At 41.7% G+C, this 20188-nt stretch overlaps 1 protein-coding gene across 1 annotated transcript in view; it reads left to right on the top strand.

Moving 5' to 3' along the window:
- Window positions 1–281: 281 nt before the first annotated feature.
- SLC1A2 (solute carrier family 1 member 2) overlaps window positions 282–20188 on the top strand; it is an 85741-nt gene continuing 65834 nt past the window's right edge. The window contains exon 1 of the mRNA XM_058807563.1: window positions 282–706. Coding sequence (XP_058663546.1) covers window positions 690–706 — 17 coding nt within the window. The 5' untranslated portion in view covers window positions 282–689. The remainder of the gene's footprint in view (window positions 707–20188) is intronic.

The raw sequence follows: 20188 nt of genomic DNA, 5'->3' as shown, positions 1-20188 counted from the left end.
CTGTGTCTGTCTGTGTGTCTGTGTGCGATCGCGGCTTCCCGCGGCTCCCGGCCGCTCCCCGCAGTCCCGAGCCTGCCCCGGGAGGCGGTGGCGGCCGCGGCGAACGGGGCAGGTCGTGGTCGGCGGCGCCCGGCCCTCCCCCTGCGAGGGGCTCGCCGCCCGCCCCCCCGCTGCCAGGGAGCTGTTGGGGGGGATTTATAGGAGTAACAACGGCTCGTGATGTCAGCCCGTGCCTAAAATAGAGAGGGATTGACTGCAAATCCACGGCTCGAGGGCTAAACCTTCCAATCCAGCCCCAGTCAGCGCCGCGCCGATGTGAAGTCGCCCCCCAGCTCTCGCACACGGCCGCGCAGACACGCACACGCTCCCCGCGGCGAGGGGAGGGCGCCGGGGATCGCAGCCCAGGTGCCAGCGCCTCCTCGCCCCGCCGGCCACTGCTGGGCGGCCGCGGCGCAGCAGCGCCGGTCCCCGGGGCACCGAGAGCCTGCTCTGGGACGGCGGGGTGGGGGAGAGCCGAGGAGCGGAGCTGCCGGATCCTCGCCCTGCGGAGCCCCCAGGATTACAAGGAATTGCGTGCTCCTTCCCAGACGTGAGCGAGGGTTGTTATACCAAAGAACCAACCTCCTTCGCGCCCTGCTGTCCAAATTAATTCCTTGGACCCTTGAGAAGACAGGGTTTTTTTCGGAACCATGGCATCGACAGAAGGGTGAGGGGGACCATCTCTTGGGTGGGAGGAACGGGAGGATGGGGGAGATGCCCGGCATTGTTCTTTTGGTAACAGTTTCCTGTCATCTGCTTCATTGTTAATCCTTGCCCCTCGCCATTCCCTAACACAATAATTAGGGAGCGAGAGGAAACGAGAAGCAGACGATCCACATATAGAAGAGACCGAGGGAAAAAATTTCAAATATGAGCCACTGAAAAGGTCTTGGGTTTCCTTCCCATCACTTCTTTATTTAACCCCTGGAGGGCAGATCAAGCTTAAACCACCTGCCTGTGAAAGAAGAGTACAAGTGAATGGTTCACTCAGAAAGGAGGGGGAAGCTTCTTCCTAAACATAACAGTAATGTTAATAATAATAATAGTAATAATAATTATAATTTCAAAAATAATCGAAAACCTGTCCTCCCAGCCATCCCTTCAAAAGGCAACAAACAAATCCAACTTCTTGAGGAGTTGTGCAATTTTGCAGTTCTGTGCCAAATGCGTTAAAGTTCTAGCAAGAAAAATGCTGGGAAGGGCAAAGGGTTCTACAAGAGGCTTTAAAGAAAAGCAAACACAGTTCAGCTCTGGTAGTGTCTCCTGGAAGGAAACCGTTGTCCCTACCCATGCCTGGATTGCAGGAGTCGCCCACTTCATCGCACTCTGGTGAGCCAGGGGGCCTGTTCAGTTTACAGACTTGCTGGTTGTAGGAAAGAAAATAAAAGATTTCATTGATCTCTGCTTGCCCTCTTATAACACTACCTAGCATTAGACTGCGTTTAGTGTGAGCCTCCCCTTTATCCCTGGATGTTGTCATGTTGTATCAGCATGATCTGCTCAAGATAGGACTCTCTAAGGACAGAGTGCAAAAAGAAGCTCTGTTTATATTGCCTTTGTGTCTCTCAGGCTAAAAGACTTGCTGAGCTGATTTAAATAACCCAACACATGTCTGGGAGGGTGTGCACACAAGTGTCCCATTACCTGGTCAGAAGAAGAAGCTGGCTGGCTGTGCAGCGGCCCCCAAGCAGTTGGCTTAGGAGGAATGGAAGCTTAGAAAGTGTTGGTTTGGGTTGCTTTGGGAAAAAGAACAATCCCCAGTCTAACAGAGGACAAATATGTGAGGCTCTTTGGCTTTTCACAGGACTGTGAGAGAAGTCATTAATTTATCATTTTCTATTGCCTTACCTTTGCAGGGAATTTCTGCACTGAGTTTGTACGTTTTTGTTTTCGTGGCAGTGCAGCAGTTTAATCTGCCCTATGTAGCATTTCCTCTGTTTAACTAGATGCTGTCAACAAATGATCAGAGCCTTGAAGAAGAAGCTCAGAGGTGGAAGGACCAGCCTAGGGTTGCAGCTCTTTCCCTTCTGTACCCTTGGACTACCCCAGCTATCACTCTCCTCTGGATGGTGCAGTCATCTGCTGTTTGTATTCCCACATGAGGTGGCTGTAGAGGTCTGTGCTTGTTTTGGACCAGTGGTGGAAGGTGGGATCAATTGTACAGGAGTTTAATAAGAGGTGTTAGGGAGATCTGTCAACTTTGGATGAAAGGAGGTTTTAAATGTGTGTAGAAAGAGAAAGAGGTGCTTTTGAAAGAATTTGACTGAACAGGCGGGCTACAAAAGATCAGAGTGCTGAAACCAGAAAGGCTTCTGTAGACGTGTGCTTTTGTTTTTCTTATGGAACAGAGCTAAATTGTCAGGGTGAGAAAAGAAACGAAAAGTTTAGGCCTTGTTTTCAAACCTTGTAGGAAATTTACCTAGACTAAGACAAACTGAAATTGTTGTTTGGTATGATTCAGTTAGCGGTCTGTGACAGCTGAAGGAGGTGTGGAAAAAGAAGTTGAGTGGGAAATGTTTCAATTGTCAATCCATGTTTACCAGTAAGAACCTCTTCCAAAACTGAATTCTCATCTTTCTCTTCCCTCAAGTGAAAAGCTGGGGGTAGAGATTAGCTTTCACTCTGGCGTAAAGGTCAACAAACTGAGGCACCAAAAGGATCATCAGGGAGAGGGAATATTGACTGGACCTTGTGCAAGAAATGCTCTCCACCAGCACTGGCACAATGTGAGAATGGTGGCAGAAACACTGCTCTGCTTGCAGCAGTGGGCACTATGTCAGGCACACACAGGTACATGGAAAAGGACCTACTGGAGATGGGAACAAAGGGATACACTCCATATTTACACCTAGTCACTCTGGGGATGTTCAACTAGATATGTTAGTTGAGATCAGACGTATATAAAGGTTTTATTTTGAGGTGTTAAAACTGCTCCAACTACAATAGTTTTTGTAGTGACTTATTACTCTTCTCACAGGGAAGCCTATGTAAAATCTTCAAAGTGAGGATGTCAGGTGTGTGACAGATGTTTAATGAACAACAAAAGGCCCTGATATATAACAGAGGAAGGTAAATTCGTGCTCCATTGTTAAGAGTTAGCCATTACTTGCAGACAGGATTTGGTAGGAAAGATTTCCTTGCCTGTTCCTTTTCAGTCATTCTTTTCTTTTTCTTTCAATATCTTATTTGGTTAAGCTCGTCCATGTATGGAAATTTGCTGCACAAATCTTTCTGTTCCAAGAGGATAGTCAGCAAAGGGAAACTTCAATTGGAAGAAAATGGGAAAGGAAATGTTCAACAACATAGCAAAATCAGACCCATGTGCCCTCTGGGTTTACCTTACTGTAGTTCCAGCTGGTGGGGTTTTGGTTTACGCTGTCTGTATATTGCAGGTTTAGTCTTTCTTTCACAAAATCTCCTGATACAGATCTCATTACTAAGAAGGATTTTTGGTGTTTAGCTGGTGCTGAAAATGGAAAATATCCTGTTGAAGGAGGAAGGGCTAGCAACAAGTATGGATACAGTTCAAGGTTTCTTGTTTTTATGTTCTGTTTAAATGTCCTCTGCTGGCCGTCACTGCAGATGGGATGCTGCTGGGAGACCTGGCCTCCTGATCTGTGCTGGCATTGCCTTTCACAAGTGCTTAGTGTGGTACAAAGATCCCAGGCCATGGGTCCACACCCACAAACTGTGGTGTCTGGTGTAGCGCTCAGTACATGGTGGGTTGATCTATGGAGATTTACCAAAGCAGAGCATTTCAGCATTTCCTTTGCTTTTACAGGGTCTGGATCGGACCTAAAGGTTACATGACATTGACTCTGATCAGTTGATGCCCATGCTTGCTTTCAGACCTCTGAGCAAAGTCCTTGCTTCACATGGTTTTATTATGGCTCTTATCTCTTTAGTCTTACTAAAGGAAAAGAATAAAGTACCTTGCTACTGTTTTGCTGGTTGTTTATTTGTCAAAAAAAAAAAAAATCTTTCAGAGTGCTGATTTAGATACTCTAAAAATGTAGAGATATGTTTGCATTTTGTGTGCCTCTGAAGAGCAGGAGTTTCAGGTGTGCAGCTTGGATTAGGGTCTGCTCCTTCGGGAATATAGCCACTAGGAGACACTATCACTGCATCGACAGAAGAGCATAAACAGAGGCAGAGCAGGTGTGTGAGCTGGGAGCTCAGCCCTCTGTGTGCAGGTCAGCCTCAGGGCAGCCCCATGCCCCTGGCTTGGCAGCCCTCTCCCCGTCCATGGGCATGGTCAGGGAGTCAGTGTGGGCCAGTGGCCGTTCCCAGTGGGCACTTGGAGTGTCATCACCATGTTTTGCAGAGGTTAATAAGCCTGATGTGGGCTCTTCCACTTCCATTGGTGTCAGTTCTGGAGAGTGGTCCCAGGCAAGGTTTATGAAAAGCACAGAGATGGCACCTGTTCAGATTTGTGATGCACAGTTAACAGGCATGTCTGTGTGTGTATGCATCCTGCTAACAAAATAGATCAGTGAAGTGGAAGAGTTTGAAACATTACTGTATTTGAATAGACAGAAGTCTGGGTAATTGCTTAGTGTTGTGGTTTGATTAGTGAAATAGTGCTTCTCAGTTCTACATACACAATATCAATGATGTTTGTGTAATATGAAATGGCACAAATGCAGTGCTCCTGTTCTGTTCACGCTAGCAGATAAACTGCATGGCAGGGCAGAGATCCCCACCATGGTATTTGACTCTGTCAGTATCTTAATTAGAAGGAAACAAACAAACAAAAATTCTCATCTGAGGTCCATTCCTCCTCTCCAAACTTGGTTGTTTCCTCAGTCATCTGTAGATATTCCTATCTTCATCACAAGTTGTACTGTCTCTGATACTGCAGTTCCACTTTCAGGAGTACTGTTTGTCTGTGCTACCAGATCACCCAACAATAAAAGTTTGGTCCAGACCAGAGAGCATATGATTTGATTTATCCAAAATTAGCTACAACTGTGGAACCCACATAGGTTTTATACTAGCTGTAGATGGATGGTTATTATCAAAATCAGTTAACACAGGAGGCACAAATAATAAATACCTTACTGCTGTAAAGCTCTGTGAATACAAGTAAACCTGCCAAAAATTTTTGAACACATTTGAACATTAAGAATTCATTCACTACACAGGATTGTTTTTTTAGTCATGCAGTTGTGATGGTTTTGGATCTTGGAGCAGGAGTCATAAGCCATTTGCTGCATTGTCAAGACAAAGCCTGAAAGGGAGATTGCCAGCATGTATTATACACCTAGCCTGGAGACAACATGATACACCTAGGTGAGTCAGGAAAACTAACTTGGCATTTCATCGTAGGGTTCAGGCACCTACATAGGAGAGTGGGTTTTCAGGATCTGCCACAATATATACAACAAGCACACCCACACATTTCTTGTCATCTGAGTTCTTATTCTGTAATTTACCCACAAAATTTCTCTAAATGGAAACTTGAGGAATTCTTCTGGCACAAGTGTTTAGATACTTCAGAGGATGAAATCTTCCAAGTGCTCTCACTGTTATTTTTACACAGGATTTGATGAGCACCAGCATAAGATGGAGATGTTTTACCCTATGCTCTTTCTTAGACATTTTGTGGGACAGATGGAGTGAATGTAGCTTGGTAATTAGTCACATCAGCTGTGGCACTGACCTCATTTCACTGTTGTCAATTGCAAATCTTTCATCAATTTCAGTAAAAGACAATTAGGCTTTGCAGAAGATAACTCGTGATCCTTAAATGACACAATAGTTCTCATGGCTCCAACCTTCAGTCTTGTCTTGAGATACCCTTTCAAAAAGAAGTTATCACCTAGAGAGAAACTCCATTTTTATACATATTCAGTTCATTTTGTAGACACACAGGGGTTAATATGTTTCCTGTAAAATCTACAGATGCTTATTTATTTTGAACTTCTTGGAAACAGCAGGTTATATTTTTGGATTAGATATATGAAGGGAGATTGCGCTATCTTAAAAAATAACTTAAGTGCTCAAAAGCCTTATCTTACCATAGGTTTCTGTGAGATAAATATATGTGATAAATGTATGTATATATACAGCCTTCTCCGTGGATGTACGTGTAGATGTTTGTATACAATGCACTAAGAAGTCAGCATATAAAGTAGTATTGTATTGCAGTACTAGCAAATTATGACATTTCGTTTTCTTTCCTTCATTTTCCTGTTTCCCCTTGATCTAAAGGCTGTCCCAATGAAGACTGCTAAAAACTGTAAATTTGTGTTCAGTGTTTAAAGGGTCACAGTTTTTCAGTTTAAGAAGAGTAACATTAAAACTGTCCTCTTTCAGAGTCAGTGTGGTTGGCATGTGGGTTCCTTAGTGGTGTAGGTGACAGTGGGAATGCTGGGACTCGGTGTGGACGTGGATTCTACACTAACAAGAGCCTCAGTGTTGGGTTGCCTCCATTCCAAAGCAGTCTGTGTATGTGAGGGGTGTGGGGTGAGGGCACAGTGCTAACAAGTGACCCTTCATCTTCAGTACCTTCTCGTGTAATACCTTTCCATTTTCTGTGGGATTTAATTCCCTTTGCCAGCACAATGTGTTATAATGCCTGCTATTTAGAGCAATTAATTGTATGATTTCTTGAAAACACTGGCTGGATCTGTCAAATCCATCATTTCTGTAATTGTCCATCCACTAATGAAACTCCTCTTTTGCCAACTCACTACAATGTTTCACACAGTTTTAGCCTCCAGGTCATTACTCTAAAATGTTATTACCAGAGGCATACAAGCAATACAAATAAGTGTGCTTTTTTATATTTAATCCTACTTCTGTATTAATTTTAAGGCTCTCAGTGTGTTTGAAGTTTTAAGACAATTAACTACAATACATTTCAGTCCTTAGGAAGGAAAACAGACTAAGTTCAAAGCTAATCATATTTTCTAACTTTTATCTTCAACATCTTTGTTTGTATGTAAGCAATTCCAAATTTGGGATTTTTACAAGGAAGAACTACAAAAGGACCAAGACATAAAAGAATTAAGGAATATTCCTGCTAATTACAGGCATCTTTAGGAGACTAGTGTGGAATTCAAGAAAATGCAGTACTTCAGGTTCATCGCTGTGTCTGAGAAATCTAATTTGTTGAAGTGTTTAAAGAAAAGATGATAGAATGAGATTTTAAAAACTAAAATAATTTTAATTTTTACTTTCAAAAATAAATTTTTAGTGTCATCTTCAGTTAAGAACACTAAAATGGTGGGTCCTCCAATATAAAGGAAAATATTTCACTGTGTATTAAGGAAATGTTTTGAGTAGACTAGGACAATATTTGTCTTTTTTGTGTTTTTCAAGGTGCCAACAGTCTCCTCTTAGAGATTTGCAGAGAGCAGTAAAGTCCTCCCTCATCCTCCTTTTCTGCAGGCTGCATAAAAAGGCATATCTGATTCTGTCTTCAGCTGGTTCAGCGGTGTTGCTTCCAAAATTTTGAGCTTTTTTTTTTTCAATCTCACACCCTGCGAGTATATTTTGCAGTGTTGATTTTCACAACTGCAGTTTTGCAGCGTTGGTTTTGAGTACTGGTAGCCATACTGAGGCATAGAGGCTGCCTGCCTCGATGTTCAGTGAGCAGGATGCTACTGCCACTCCCAAAGTCAAAGTCCTTGAGCCCCATCCATGAATTGAGCTTTTTCTTATTCTCTGATAGCTCATTATCAACTGCATCCCTAATAAGAGGATAATGGATAGCTCCTCTGAAGTAGATATTTTGGGGCAAGCTTAAATTTAATTTATCATCCCTTTGGCAGATTAAGAATAGTCAAAGATGTATCCAAGTGTAAAATCTGTGTGAGTGAGAAAATGGTCAGTTTGGTACTAGAACACATACAAAGAATTCACACAATGCATTCAAACTGATACTTATCAAAAGTGTAAATGCATTAATTTATCCCAGGGAAAACAGGTAAATGGGTCTAAGGTTGCATCACCTGCTAGTTCACATCTCTGTGTGATTCAAGTTAGTCTCACTTAGCCCTACTGCCGAATTTGTGCTTCACATGTGGGAATGACTGCACTTCTCATTGACTGGTGGCCTCCTCAAGCCATGCCGTGTGGTTTCCAGATGGTGGACTTCATCTCCCTTGAGGCAGGAAGCCCGGGTGTCTGCCTTTCCAACTGTTTGTTGTACTTTCTGTACTGTCATTTACCCAGCAGCCGAGTGAAGTTTGGATCTTGGGGATTTGCTCTCTTGCAGGGACAATGACAGAGATCACTGCTAAACGAGTCACATGCACTGCTAAGCTTCTGACACTGCTCATCATTCACAAAGGCTGTCTGGAAGGTGCAGGGAACAAACCTGCTCATTCCTACTCCTTTGGACAGGCATGTCAGATGCAGCACCCTCTTACAGGGATTGACAAACACTTCTGGTACAAACTCTTCTGGTACATGTTTCCAGTATGGAGGAGCAACGTGACCAGGGACCAGTTTAGATCCTGAAAGTGTTGTAACTGTATTAGTCTGGTATTGTATCCAAGCTAATGACAGCTTCTAAGTCCAGCTAATTATCTTGAGTGCAGGAGAGCACTAGCATGGATCTGCCAGCCTAGCACACAGGCAGACACAGGTACCCTTTGTATCCCAGGTTCAGCCCACACAGAGTCTCAAACCTGTTTCTTAAGGCAAGGAAAAAAAAGATCAGCACTATTTATGAGTACAAAAATTAGGGCCAGCATTTGTGGGTTTTACAAACCATCAACTGCCTGGAACCATGGCTTCCTTAATTGAAAAAGTGACAACACGTACGTAATGTGTAGCTGGGGATATGAGAGTGGACTAGAGGCTCTTCAGAGTTCCCTTCCAACTTTAGCTGTTCTGAGATTCTGTGCACGACAAATACACAGTATACAGCCATTTCCATGTAGTATATTCATATCCTAGTTCTTGGCTATGGCTGTGATGCCCTGTACTGCTGGCACACCATCCTGTAATATGCTGATCCATGTACTGATTTTTCATGAGATTGGATTCAGGCTGTGTATACATGAGTAATAATCCAACCCAATAGAGACAGCTGGACCTACTAAGTCCACACAGTGCTGGTTACTTAGGTGTGCTTCTAGAGTACATTCCTGGTGTAGCCTAATCCAAATGTAATTCAGCTCCTTAACATGAACCAGAGCACAGCAGGTGGGCATCTTCAGGAAGTTCACTCCAGAAGCTCACTTTGGACTAAATTGCTAATATAAGTTTACCCTCAGTTGGTCACTGATACACCTCAGGTAAGTGTTACCTGGTGGGCGGGTGTTCCTGGCAGGCTCTCCTCATCTTCTGGCTGCTGATGTGCATGCTGGCAGCACGGCTCCTTCTGCAGTCACAAGCTGAGGTGCTGCTGTGGCCTTTGAGTCTGTGTAGACTTGCCTGTGTAAGTCACTAATGAGCAGCACAGACTGCTGCAGGACACAGCATGCCTGGAGGTAAACCATGGTCTCCAATCACAGAGAATGTGGAGGCTTCTGTTGCAAATTCATGCCAAGTGTGCAGAGGGTTCTGGGCCACGTTTGATGGCAGAGGCAGCATCTCAAGTATATATGGTTTAGTACGCTTCCTTTGAGGCAGAAAACTCTCTCATTAATTAAGCATCTGGTCCTTATCTGTGTAAGACCTACTTTTGCTGTGGTAACTGAGAAAAGATTTGTCTCAAAAAGCGCACGTGTATAGAAACACATGTCATCCACATACATGCATGCATATGGGAATTAATTAACACCTGGTTGCTATTTATATCCCAGAATTTAGGTCAGGTAGTGGAAAACAGATCAGAATCACTCACCTGACATTTTAGGAGGACTTAGAACAGGCATTTTGCAGTGTCCCTTGCTGGAAACTGTTAGGAAGTACTATTTCTATTGACATAAATAATGCCAAAGCAACCTTCACAGCTGTGTAGGGGAAAAAACACACAAAACATGTCTCACTGTAATACCAAAGCACTTTAGTAGGAAGCCTTCTGCTGCTTCCAGGATTAGCTGTTTCTTTTCTTTTTGCTTTTGTTCCTGTCCCATTGCAGGCATCTGTTCCCTGGTGGTCTGCTGAAGGGGGTTCCCAGTAACCCTTTCCAAGGGGAACCTGGGGAGGACCTTCTGAAAGATACAGTAATGGGCTCAACACTTAGGGCAGAAGGGCCTCACAGCAGTCACCGTTTCTTCAAGTGAGTTGCTGGAGTGCCTTGAGGAGGACATTCCTGTCACCTTTTCTGGTAACAGGTTTGTGTCACACGGTGGCACCCTTGCAAACCAAATAAAGCTTGAACTCCCACTGCAGCCTCTCTCAGGGAGGTCTAGGGGGTCTTCATTCTCACTTGATAACTGAGGCTTCGGTGTCTTTTGAATGTTGCTCCCCTAATTGTGTCTGGCTTGAAATCAGTGAATAGGTGGAAAGACTTACTGGGCAACAGGAAACAATAAACCCACAGGGACAGTGTAGTTGTGTAAGCCTCATTTTTTTTTTGGCAGCCTGGCAGAAGACGCAAGATCATAGTGCAAAGGGGAAAATCCCAATACGTTGGTTGGTATTTATGGTGATTAATTTTGCCTGGACACTTCTTTTTTTCCTCAATAATATTTAATAATGATGGTGTTACTATCAGTTGCAGTTAAGGATTTAGTGAAACATAAACCAAGAACATATGCAGCTAAATTTGCACTGAAGGAATCCTATTCTGGCCACCTGGATTCTGAACAGCTTCCTGTCTTAGATGGAATATTGTATTACCAAGTGCTCTTAAATACTTACACCATTTTGCCTTACCTACCTTAAAAAGGAGGTACATTGTTTAGGCGTTTCAATTTTGCAGTTGTGTGTGTTTTGGAATCCTCTGCATTGTAGGAGATCAATCCACTTGACCCTTTTGTCATTGTGCTGGCAGTGTCCGAAAGCCTGGGCTGGAGATCAGAGCCCAGCTGTGTGGCGTTATGTACATTTACAGTGGAAAGACAGGTAGTTGTCTTTGGACAACTTGTCTTTGGACAATTACACTTTCTTACAGAGCTCCAGCAAGCTGCTGCAGCGAAGGTGTGGCAGTGTTTATTACCAAACCCTCTTTGTGTGGTGCATTTTTGCAGCTAAAAAATGAGACAGCCTCAGTTGTTATGGGCCTTTGATGTAGCGACCATGGTGATGGCAAGGAGTAAGGTGGAGTCCAAAACCAACTCAATTTGTAGGCATTATTTATTCACTAACCTACAGATAAATGTTTCTAATTGAAAATATCAGTTGTTAGTTAATTTGTATGTATTGTCCAAGTCAGGAGAAGATAATGCATTTTATATCTTGTCTAGTAAAGATGTAGTCTTAGAAAAGTTCGAATGCCTGTGTCTTTATTTCTATTCAGTTTAAACTTGTTCCCAAAATACCCTGTGAAGCCAGCATCAGTAGCCCCTAACAATAAAACCACAAAAATCAATAATACTTAATTTGTGAAGTTTTCCCATGTGTCTGGATCACTCAGTCTGGGTTTGCCCTTTGTTTTGATAAGTATAAATGATTTTCTGCTATATGTCATGCTATTTGACCTGCATATAAAACTTGTTCATTGCTTAGACTTCCTTGACAAATTGATGGAATGACATTGTAGGATTGATACAATGAACTTGAGTGTTAAGTGACAGTTTAATTCCACTGGGTGGTAACAGTTCATAATATTTCTATTCAGGCTCTGCATTGAAGGTAGAGAATCACTGTGATGCCTGAATCAGTGTAAGAGCTGACATATCCCTCCTCCTCGTGCAAATACAGGAGGATTTAAGCAGTCAGCAGATGTCTGAGATTGCCAGGCTGCTTCTGACAGCCATAGCCTGCTGAGTGCTGGAGATGATGAGAAGAAATAGAGCTCTCACATCAAAGCCTCTGGCTTTACTTCTGCAAAGGGAGCACTAAACACTGTTGCTTGGAAGCTGGTCAGTGCTGATAAAAGGACCCTGGCAGAACAGGGCATGGATTGGACAGACCCATCAAACATCAAACTGAAGCTGCAGAAACAGCACTTGGTGCCTGGAGGTCAGATGTGGCTGCAAGGCTGTGAACTATAAAGAGTGGCACAAATTAATTACCATCTTTTACCTGTGTGTTAATGCCTCATAATTACCCTGGGTTACTCACTGACCATACACCATTCTGTAAGTGTTTCATGATTTTGGATACCATGAGGACATCACAATAACTGCCATATGCTGTTTCTTCATTATTTCCAAGGAGGAGGGAAAGGAAAGGGAAGGAGGATTTTAACTTCTAGCCAGTTACCCTCTATTTATACTCCATGCCATCAAGAAAAATGATAGTTTGGTCAACCTCCCTTCTCATCCATGATATATCAAGAATGGCTACATAGAGGTGTTATTGTTCCAGTCTATTAGACTAGTATGCCTAAGGTGTGCCTCTTTGTGGCTAAAATGACATGTACAGGAAGAACAATTTTCCAAAATTTGTCTTTATAGATGGAGAGTTAACGTGTAAAGTTTTCTCCTTGTAACACCAGAATCTGCAGGTGTGGATAGGAAAATTTTCCTGTCACCATGGCCGGTCAGGCAATGCAAAATGCTCTGTTTCCCATATTTTCCATCACAGATGATGTTGGTTATGCCTTTGCTCTGCTTGACTAGAGCAAATGGAGACCAGATGAGGGGCTCAGCTTACCTCTTTGTGTGGACCTACAGTGGTTTCCCTCCTCTTACAAAAATACCATGTTGTCTTCACATTTTTTTAATTGATTGGGAAAGCTTAGATTCTCCTTTTGCTTTCTCTCAGTTTGTTTTTTTCAAGGTGAAGCCTAAATTATCTGTAAACCTGCCAATTATGATTCATTTTTAGAGACAGATTGCCTTTCTCAGAACTGCTGTTTGTAAGCACTCTTGTGAACTGATGGGTTAATTAAGAGTGGCTGATTTGTAAATCTAGGCTTTTAGACATCAAGGGCACATACCTGAAAGATAGATAGGGTATTTACCAGTGATGGGAAATAAGCTAGTGCCAAATGTACATCAAAATCTGGAATGGAAATATCTCTATTGGCAGGTGATCAGGTTATTGCATTTTGCTAATCTCCATCACTGTTTGTTTTGTGGACTATTACAAAAGAGTGCCCAGGAACAGGAAAGTCAAAACCCATCTGAAGCTTGTTGTTCCTTTAACAATTTCCTGGAATAAAGTGTCATGTTTCAACATAGAGTGTCTTTCTAATGACTTACACTCATGCCATAACTTTAGATTCTGTCTAGCAGGACAGAGTAACAGGAGACAGAAAAGTTATTATATCAGTTGATAGCAAGATCACACCCTAGAAAAATATTTTTTGCATTACAAAGAGTAAAAGAACAGAATAGTGTGTTTTCTTGAAATTGGCCATAAACAATTATTGTGAATGGTCTTTCTTGTGTATAGATGCTTACTAGACACATACTAAAAGGAACACATTCAGGCATGAAGTCACTGTTACATCCCAAGTGGTAATCTGCCACTAAATTGTCAGGTGTCTCCAGGACATAACTGAAAAACATGGCGTAGTTGTAAATTGTCCCATTTGATGTGCTGCAAAATTCCCATTGAAGTGAGGAGGGCCTAACTATCATTTGGTTTGTATGTCTGGGTATACTGACCTCAAAACACCTTTCTTAAGATTTTATTGTCAAATTCTCTTCATCATGGTCCAAGTTCAGTGTAAAAGAAGTATTTGGGCTCTGTGGAAGTCATCTTCACAGTCCCATCCCTGTATAAATTAGAATATTCTAGCATGTGTTTTAATTTTCAAAACTTTGTTTATAATGGCTAATGAGTGTACTAGACATCCTTATCTTGTATTTCCTCCTCAGAATTTCCTTTGTGCAGAATTTGGAGAAGGTGGTAGAGGAGTGGCTGAGCTATATCTTTATCTTTCTGTCTTCTTAGATGAGTATCCTTCTGTTCAAAAATTACACTTGTAATGCCTCTTGAAATATTCAGATTATGTATGTGGAACAGAAAAGACTCCAGATTTTAGCCTTAAATCCAGAGCTGTCATAAAATCTCTCATTCACATACAGAGTGGAAGTTTTGTTCACCTTGTTTAGTGCCGGTATGGACAGAGCTTCTTCTGAAGACCCTCCTTGCACTGCACTCCTTGATGGTTCTTGGCAGACTCACAACCAGACTGTCTCCTGTGAGTGTGTGTTCTCAGTGACTGTGTGTGCAAACACCCACACTCACATGCACATCACTGTTCACATGCAGTGTCCCACAAGTTTGCACAGACATTATAGCACCCCTTAGACCTGAAAATTTTTCAGTCTCAATTTTTTGAATTGATCAAGTAGTGACCCCTGACAAAAACTACAGTAGGATTTAACAGTGCTGGCCACCTGCTCTCTTCTGTTTACACTATAAGCCTCTATGTCATATTTTTTTCAGACTATTGGCAATAGTTAGTCACCTGAATTAGAATCAGACTCAATAGTTGCTAGAACTAATTCATTATACAAGTGTCAGGTTTGAATTGGAAAGACAGTAAGGAAAAGGTGCATTCTAGGATTTTTGCAGTGCTGAACAAATACTTCTTTCAATATATGTAAGGTAGGTATTCTGCCTCTTGGTTACTTTTTAGATCTTAACACTTTGCAACAGCAAATAAAAGTTAATTACAAAGGAATGTGAGGAAGGTGGTGCACATTTAATTGCACCTCTCTTGGCCAGCTTTGCATCGCTTATTTGGGTTTGCCAGTACAGATTGCTCTGGCTATTTGCCCTTGTTCTGGCAATCAGTTCTCATCAGTTGTAATAGTGGAAAATTAATTTCAGGCTTACTCTTCCTTCAGTGAGACTATTGCCAGTGTGGCTGGCAGCAAAAAAGCAGTGTTGGTGGAACTTGCTGGTCTTTTTGCTCAAGCCCAGACTTTCATAGGATACATTATATGTGTCACATGTAAATTCTAATGCTTTGCTGGATTGCCTGTTATCTAAAAGTCTTTCTTTAGAAGTCCTTCATTTTGTCTGGAAATGTATGGGCTTGTTGCTAATGGGCTGTGCATGAGCTACTCTGCAGTAATTTCTCACAAAGGTAGGATTATATCAAAGCAAAGGGAAAGTAACTGACTATACCTTGAAAGTATAGGAGACCCAGAATGCTACTTTTGCCTGCACCACAATGGATTACTAGTGCAGGCAAGCCTTTAGAATTGGAAAGTCTTTGCTGCTCCCTCAAAAAAATCTCATCTTCTTTCAGTGCACTGTGTTTCACCAGCTTTGTTTTCCTCAGCTTGGTCATAAACAGGACTGGCCAGATGAGGCCAGGAGGTGGGGTTGAAGAATTGATTTTGACTCTGCTTGTTTCTGACTACCAGCTAGCAGTACATGAGGCACTCTGCAAGTTTGAACCTGGCAGCTAATAAAACCACTGGATATTGTGCATGAAATGAATTTGACTCATACTTGTCTTAGAAATACAGTGTCAGAGCCACAGGCCTTTCTTTGTTTGTTTCAGACTTTGCCTTGTTCCCTCTGTGCACAGTTCCCTTGTGCTGTGGATGTAAAAGAATCAGGACACTTATAAAAAATAGAGCATGATTGCTTGTGATTCAGTGGATAAAAAATCCCCTTAAGAGGTAAAGCTCGGTAACATTTATGTGATATTTCCCAGTTTTCCCTTCACATAGAGCATTTTGTTAACAGTAAATGCTGCCATACAGTAATACATAACCACAAGGACTCAAAAGGCTGTATGGGAGGGTGTAATTAACACTAAAAAAGATTACTTGAGAAAACCAAAACAAGCCAAATAGATGCTTCCTTAGTGAGCCTGTGAGGAAAGTGCTCACATATGTTAAGTGGATTTTTTTTCTGTAATGAGATACAGTAAATAGGCAAGTGAAACTGCATTTAGTAATACACTGATAACACAACCTCTAAGTTGAAGTTGTGGAGTGAAATTTTCTTCCTGTCTTATGAAAATACAAACCTGGAATTCAATTCTGCTAGCAGGTGGAGAGCAAAAATTCTATCTGTTAAAAAGATAGAATTCCTAATACTCAGATCTGCTTTATAATAGAAAGTATGACATAGTTTGAACTTAATATCTGTGAATTTTTTTGTTTGCTTCCCAAAGCAGAATAGAAATGCAGTTCATATAATCAAACTCAGGTAATCACATTTTTAAGAACTGGAGAAAGACCAGTTCCTCCCTGTTTGCTTAATGCTGCTGTTTTTAGGGTAACATGCTGGTAAAGTGCAGATTGGAATGTATAGGTGGATGCTTGAGGTACAGAAGGAGGTGGACTTGGTCAGAAATTAATTCAGAGAGCTGAAACTTAGCTGTTGCCTCTTCATACAGATTCAGATCTTCCAGCCCCTTGCTGTGCTGAGACAGTTCTGCCTCTGCTGTGGGCTGGAGGGATGTAGGGCAATTTCAGTCAGGAGAGTTGTGCTGCTTCATTAGCCCAGTGTCTTGTCTGTCAAATGAGGCTGTGTGCAGTGTCATGGTGACCATTCTGGTCAGCCTGAGCAGGGCAGTCTGGCTCTGCACTGCTGAGCCCTGGCAGTCAGAGTTGGCGTGCAGCAGCCCTTCCGCAGCCTGACCCCACAGCACTTGTCTGGCGGAGCAGGAAGGAGATGTGGTTGTGCTGACCTGAGATCTGATCTCTGTCAGGTCTTCACACAAGAGCCTCAACCCAAAGGCCAACCTGCCAAACTAAAATTCTGTCTAGACAATTAGATGCTGTAGTCCACTTAAAACTTTTAATGTGGATTGTCACATGCTAGTGCAACATAGGGGATTATGAATTATCTTTTCCTACCTGTTATTCTCTGCTTCCTACTATCTTATTCACAGCTCATCAGAAATATGTGCCTGCCAAGCTTCTCTTTACTCTTCATTTGCCTTTTAGATCTTAGTCATATGCAGTTTCTCTGAGTTTTGTTTCTCTCCTAGCCTTAGATTTTAAACTGAACCATAGTTACCTGATGGCTTTACTTCATGTCAGCATGCTTGTTGTCTCCTCTAGGTCAGTGTGAATTCAGTGCTCATGAAGGATGCTAAATGAGCAATCCAGAGGATTATATTTGGGTTGGTATTTCTCCATGGGAAGGAAGGTCCCTGCTTCAGTGCAGTCTTTTAAGGAGGCCTCCAAATGTACAAGCATCTGATTTTTGTATGCTTGAAAAATCTCATCTTGCTGCTTGCAAGGAGTGAATCCAGTCCCAACAGACACTTATCCTTTGGCTTCTCCCTGCTGTGTGTGCCACAAGTAATGTTTTTGTGGTTTGTGGGATTGTTTCCTAGGGACTGAAATCACTCCTTTTACATATATCACAAAACTGCTGTTTGTGGTTGTGCGTTTCAGTCACAGCCGAGTCAGGCTGAACTGAGGCCAGGAATGATCCCAATTCCCCTCCCTTAGGCAGCCAGTTCCACTCAGTTGCAACACCAACACCCTCAACTGTGTAAAATTAACTCTGCCTCTCCCAAAATAGAAGACATTGTGACATTGTGTGTTGCTTCATCCATCATAGAGGAGTGGCCCTATGAGAGAAGCAAGGCTGACAACATGTGCACGACTCATGCAGTAATGAGTTATGTGTTGTTGTAAATAATAATTACTTCAAGCTGGTAAAAATGACCCAAACTACAAGACACTCCTTCTGACATCATGGTCAGCACCACGAAGCAAACCATGTACCTGTCACCATTCCTTCTGACTTGCTTTTATGCTCCAGGGAACTGAAGGAGCTGTGTAAAAATGTGACATAGACTTTTCTGGCCAAAGGACACAGACTAAAGCTGTTCTAACTCAACACTGGAGGTGGTTGTGTGAGTGCATTTGTGTCCATATACAACTGGTCCTTCACTAGGAGAAGCAGATCCTATTATAATGTTAACGTGAAACCAAACAATGCTTTTCCAAGAAGTATAGTCAGACAGAAAATGGAAAGAAAGGGTATTTCATGTTACTTACTCTCAGTGAGATACATTTTCTGCTTGTGTCCACTGAGCATCACTCTACTGGCTTCAGTACAGTTCCATGAGCTTATGTCAGCAGAGATGTGACCTTCTGCTTGCCTGCAATTTATAAATACATTCATCTCTCAGGTAGTTGCAGGCTGTGTGTTTTATGGGGCAACCTCAGCTTCAGTGTACACACATCTACCTGCCCTTTGTCAAGACATACACTGTTCAAATTATTTGGTGTTTTCAGCCACAGAAAATGCTAAATTCTGTTCCTTATTACTGTGGAGTCGTGTATTTTAATGAGAAAATAGTGCAAGAGTTTGGTAACATGGGAATTTCATAGTACATCATGTAAGCTATAAGATTTTTTTTTCTTATATATTTTATCCTGGAGCTTTGTCTTCCACTCTCAAACTTTAAGCAGCTCTAACAGTTTTTCTAACCATTAAGAGACAGAATGGGATATGTTTAAAAGGAAATTTCTTCCTCTGAACTTCAGAATTCCAATGCAAAATTTGCTTGATTTAATTTATTTTATACAAGATACTTCCTGACATTTAAAAAATTACTATTTTAAATTAAAATTAAGTGATAACTATAAAAATAAAAATTTTGGAGAATATTTGGGTTCCCATTAGTTTTTGATACAGTTTTTCTATGCAGATTTGTCATGGTTGCAAAAGTATTGCAGAAGGTTTTAAGGGTTTTTTTGTACATTCAGTAATCCACAAACTATTTTTTGACCAATACATATGTAAGGAAAGATTGTGGTGTTCTAATATTACAAGAAAATAGAAGCTATATTGATGAGCTTTGAAATCCTGGTTTTGCACTATTTATTAAGAGTTTTCATAGTGGGTTTTACTTGCTCAGATCTGCCCTCTCCTGAACATACTTCAAACATTTTCTTTCATAAAATTTCCTGGAAATTCTTTTTAGGGCTTAGTATGAAAATCATCATGAAGATAAGGGGACAATTCACTTGGAAATGAAATATGCCAGTGGCATGATTTGAGGACAGTTTTTTCCACCTTTAATAGCAAGATCCAGGTGCACTACTGTGTTCTGGGATTGGCATGGACAGCAGCTGCCCACAGAGGGTCAGACAACTTTCTTAAGCTTACAGAATTTGTTGACACAATACTTGCTTTTTCAAAAGGCTCTGAATAACTGCTGTTGTGGGTTACTTCTTTAAAACCATTTATTGGTGTGATCCTACTCACCAATTTTTCTCATTTATGTACAGTCAGGTTTATTTGGTTATTCAGATTTGTCTTCAGTCTTTACTCACTAAGGGATTTGGTTTGTGGCTCCAGATAAGAGACCTTTTTTCCCACTTGTGTAGCTGAGGTAGGGTGCAGTGCATCACCCTAATGCCTTGTGAACGGGAATTTGTGTCTTTGAGTCAAATTCAGAACTTGCTGTAGGGATGTGCAGCTTAATCAAAGTCTTACTCCATCTTTTCACATTGTGGTGTCTGGTATACTCAGACATGACTGTAGGCTGACAATTATTGTTGTGATCTTTATTAGCATAGATTTTTCCACAGCTCTTCTTGTCCTTTCTTGGCTCTCCATCTAGGCTTTGATATGCAGGAATGAGACCAAAGACAGGTTCTACACATAGGTTTGAAATCCATATCTGATGATCTAAAACAGATACTATAACCTCATCAGCCAAACAGACTAGAGCTGTATCTGCCTGTCTGTCCATCACAAGCCCTTAATGAGGCCTTTGGAAAAAAAGAACCAAAAAATAAGTGGTGTGGGATGCTTCACTTTACTGAGACACCTGGCAGGTGGCATTGATCATTTCTAGTAAAAGCAATAAACTGAAGAGTAGGTGATTTTCTTGCCAACTATTAAGTCAGATCATGCTTCAGTACAGCTTTATAGAGGTAAACATGTGATCCCATTTCAGGGGGAATAAAGGAACTCATCTGTTCAACAAAGCTGGGAGCAGATCAGGCCAACCAGCTGACATTAATGAGTGGCAGCACAGCAAGTTTCTTGCATAAACTTACAGTTCAAAGCAAAGACTCCTCCTCTTTGTCAGTTTTTTTTTTTTTTTTTTTTTTTTGGTTAAAAATACATTTTCTATCCTAGGCTACAAAATTAGAGGGAGAAGCAGAGTTGGCCTTTACTATTACTTCCATGAGAAGGAGAAATGTGGGTATTAACATTGTTAGTAAATTGCCTGTGCTTATCCTAG

This window comes from Ammospiza caudacuta, chromosome 6 (genome assembly GCF_027887145.1).
Source record: "Ammospiza caudacuta isolate bAmmCau1 chromosome 6, bAmmCau1.pri, whole genome shotgun sequence".
Lineage (NCBI taxonomy): Eukaryota > Metazoa > Chordata > Aves > Passeriformes > Passerellidae > Ammospiza > Ammospiza caudacuta.
The sequence above is the reverse complement of the archived record's forward strand: the minus strand, read 5'-3'. Positions and strand labels throughout refer to the sequence as shown.